At 38.2% G+C, this 3,546-nt stretch overlaps 1 protein-coding gene across 1 annotated transcript; it reads right to left on the bottom strand.

Moving 5' to 3' along the window:
* Positions 1–1,049: 1,049 nt before the first annotated feature.
* Positions 1,050–3,331, bottom strand: LOC104401172 (rho-related GTP-binding protein RhoQ-like; the record flags this gene model as incomplete). Its single annotated transcript, XM_010009637.1, has 3 exons — positions 1,050–1,595; positions 2,291–2,386; positions 3,095–3,331. Coding segments are annotated over 3 exons (489 nt in total), but the record flags the coding sequence as incomplete, so codon positions are not given.
* Between the last annotated feature and the right edge of the window lie 215 nt (positions 3,332–3,546).

Consider the following 3,546-nt stretch of genomic DNA (forward strand, 5'->3'; position numbering starts at 1 on the left):
AGAGCGGTGGGAATTCAGTTTGTTCTACAGTAAATATTTTTAATCACTTAGTTGAGATTTTCATCAAATACAGTCCGTAGGTGACTGGTAATATAAGCTACATCTGAGGACAGATTGGTTAAGTTTTGTTTTGGCCACTCCTTGCTGCAAATCAATATCAATTAAAAATGTGGGGGGAAAGAGATTCCCATTACTTTGCACTAGATCATTTGTGAAAGTGAGTCAGCTGTATTGAGTCAGTTCCCTGTTCTTTTACTAGGAAAAAGAGAGCTTTAATTCTAAGCTCTAGAACATACCTGGATTACTACATGTTTGCTGAACTGGGTGCAAGATGTTGAGTTTCAAAATTTGTGTTCCCTCCCTGCTGCTAGCCAGGGGGAAATTCAGCCCTTTGCCTACTTTTCAAGGCAAAAAACATAAAGAAAACCCCTCAATCCACCTCAGTCTCTGGCCTGTTTGAATATTAGTTCATCTATACACCCCTCCAAAAGTTTCAGAATGCTGTGAGAGATTGGAAGGAGAAATCACCAAGACATCTGTAGGTTTCCAAATGTGCACAACAGAAGAGGAAGTCAGGTTAGCGGAACACCTCAGGGGATATAAATACTTCTACGTGTTTTCACACAGTTTTGGGGAGATTGAACTGTAGCCAGAAGCCTGGTTACATTTTAATGCATATTAGTTAAAAACTGTACAACAGCATTTAGTGTTCATGAAGATGATTGTTACACTTTTGGCATTTTTAGGAAAGCACGCCAAGCTTTAGAGTAAGACTGTACTGTCTGTCAGTAACTAGATTTTGTGCTCACCAAGTACAAAAAACCACAAACATTTTCCTCATTGTCTGCTTTTACCTTGTGTTCTCCCCTCAGGTATGGCCCATTTCCTGTTCCTTTGGAGCTACCTTTGGCTATGTGGCTGGTCTGATTATTGCACCTCTGTGGATATACTGGAACCGGAAACAGCTTACATACAAAAGCAGATAACTGGAGCAAAGAGAGACAAGGTATTTCTTTGTGCAGATTCCATACAGACTGTGCAAAAATTAGGGTTTTTTTAGAAGATATATATATATATATATTTATGTATAGTCAAAGCAGAAGACTGTCCAGATTCATTTAGAGTATTTCAGGCCAAGCATCTCCACTCGCTAAAATCACATAGATGCTGTTTCAGCATGGTGCAGTTTTTGCTTCCTCTAGACTTTGTAACCCTGAGAGATTGTACCTTCCAGTCTGAATAAAATACTTGTAACAGATGCGGTGGCTTCTTATTACGAGGTCGTTGAGTCTGATTTTATTCCTCTGGATTTCACTGGTTGTAGAAGGCAGAACCATAGTTTTAGCTTTCAAGCCTGTAACAACTTTGCTGTGTACTTAATGCATTGTGTTTAAATTCAGTAGAATTTCACAGTAAGCCTGGCCATTGTCAAATGTATCTCACGTGATCAAACAGCAGTTTATGCATCTTGAGCCTATTCTCTTCTTCACTGTGCGTTTCTTTGGAGTTAGAATGGCTATAATAGCTTCATCAAAAACGGTCTTCAGTCCTTTCTGTGTTAGAGCTGAACACTCCACGTAGCAGTAGGCTCCTATCTGTCAAGAAAATAAGTTAATTCAATAGTAGCATTTTTCAGCTGTTCAGTTTTAAGTGTGCACTTCTGCATCACAGTGTTTGGCTGAGATCTAGAAAAGTTACCTGCATGGGCATCCCCCTGTAGAAGAATAGATCTGTCTTTTGGACAAAGATCTGGAATGCATTTAAGTTGGGTTTGTTTATAAAGGAAGCATATTAAATAAGCTCTTTGGATTGGCACTGGAGTCCTAAGGTATTTTTGATAACTAAACAGCAAAAACAGATTACAGAATTATGACCAATTTACGTTTCAAAAGTAAGACTATAAGTAAGTATCCTGAGATGCATTATCCACACTGTGTTAAAATGGTGGTATAGCATCCTCAAATAGTTTCTTAAAGACGATTCCAACATTTTGCTAGAGGAGGAGAGATCCCTTCCAACCTCAACCATGCTGTGATTTTAATTCAGTCTTGACTGATGCTTGTGTAGTTTTTACAAGTGTCTATAAAGAAAGTCAGAACCACTACTACCAGGGAAGTGCTATTACACAGGTCTGCTTGTTAGCCGTGTTCAACACTGAAAGTAAATATTGTTAACTGGTAAGCAGTCAGAAGGTTTCATACATTGAAGTGGTAAAGAAAGAAAAAGTCAATTGGAAATAGGTTTTTTTGCTTCTTTGCTACTTGGTTTCAACTAGGAGTATCCAGTTTACCTCTTTAGCTAACTTCTGTCCTTGCTCCATAGATACGGGCTTCTCTTTCATGTCATTCAGTCTTGCCAGAGTTTTTGGGTCATCACGAAGATCAATCTAGCAAGAAAGATTGCAGTCATGTTGGAATACTTTTTCTAAATGAAAGCAGGCTATATAATACCCTCTAATTAAATAGAAGTATTTATTTAATGGAGTATTATGTGTATACAAATGGAGTCATGCATGATTCAGATCATGGACTCTTCCTGATCCAAAAAGCCCTGGAAATTCAAGCTGTGAACTACTACCTTTAATCCAGAAGGAACAAATGTTTGTTCTGTAATTCAGCTCTTCAATTAGATGTGATCATCTTGGAACACCAGAAGGTATACCCTAGCAGTGGCAGAAGAATTAACCCAAACATGTAGTTACAACATGTGGATCACTTTGTAATTGAAGCCTATTCCACTGGGCACAGGAAACAGTAGGAAATTGTCTCACTTCTCCCCTTGCTCCTTCGCTTCAGCAAATACTGTGTATGACAACAATTACAGACCCAAGTACATGGGTATGAACAGACTTCCTTAAGTCCCTTGACTTTCTAGAAAGTCACAAGGAGAGATGCAGCCAATCTTGCCACTCTTTTTACAGTGAATATATTTTAACAAAATGCAGGTAGCTCATTAGAGAACACCACAAATCTAGGGTTCTTGTGCTAGGTTTGTTCCTCCAAAGACAGAAGGCTGTTGGGCCTGAATTTCCAGCCCAAAAAAAGGCACCATACAATGATCTGAATTAAATAAAGTAGAACAGAACCAGATATACCTGGGTTCCTACTAGTAAAAAGGGAACATTAGGTGCATATTCCTTCAACTCCGGTACCCACTCTTCCTTCACATTTTGAAATGAAGCAGGGTTTACCACTGAGAAGCAGATAAGGAAGACATCGGTCATAGGATAAGATAAAGGTCTCAGACGATCATAGTCTTCCTGAGAAAGAAAAAGTCTGTTATCTGCAATATTAAATTGTATTTTGTTGATTTTAACAGTTATATTCACAAACTGTATTCATATTTCAGGAATTTTGTTGAGGCAAACTTTCTGAATGCTTGCGGCTCTTCCAGGTTAGGTGGTGTGGCTGTTAGAAACTGTATGTGAACATAAATATTTTGAAAAGCTTAATAGAAACTTATTTCTTAGGAGAATATGCAGAAGACTACCCTTTAAAAAGTTTTCAGTTAAAGTAAAATGGGTTCAAACATACTTGCAGATCAAAG

This window comes from Nestor notabilis, unplaced genomic scaffold, assembly GCF_000696875.1.
Source record: "Nestor notabilis isolate BGI_N333 unplaced genomic scaffold, ASM69687v1 scaffold36550, whole genome shotgun sequence".
Classification (NCBI taxonomy): Eukaryota; Metazoa; Chordata; class Aves; order Psittaciformes; family Psittacidae; genus Nestor; species Nestor notabilis.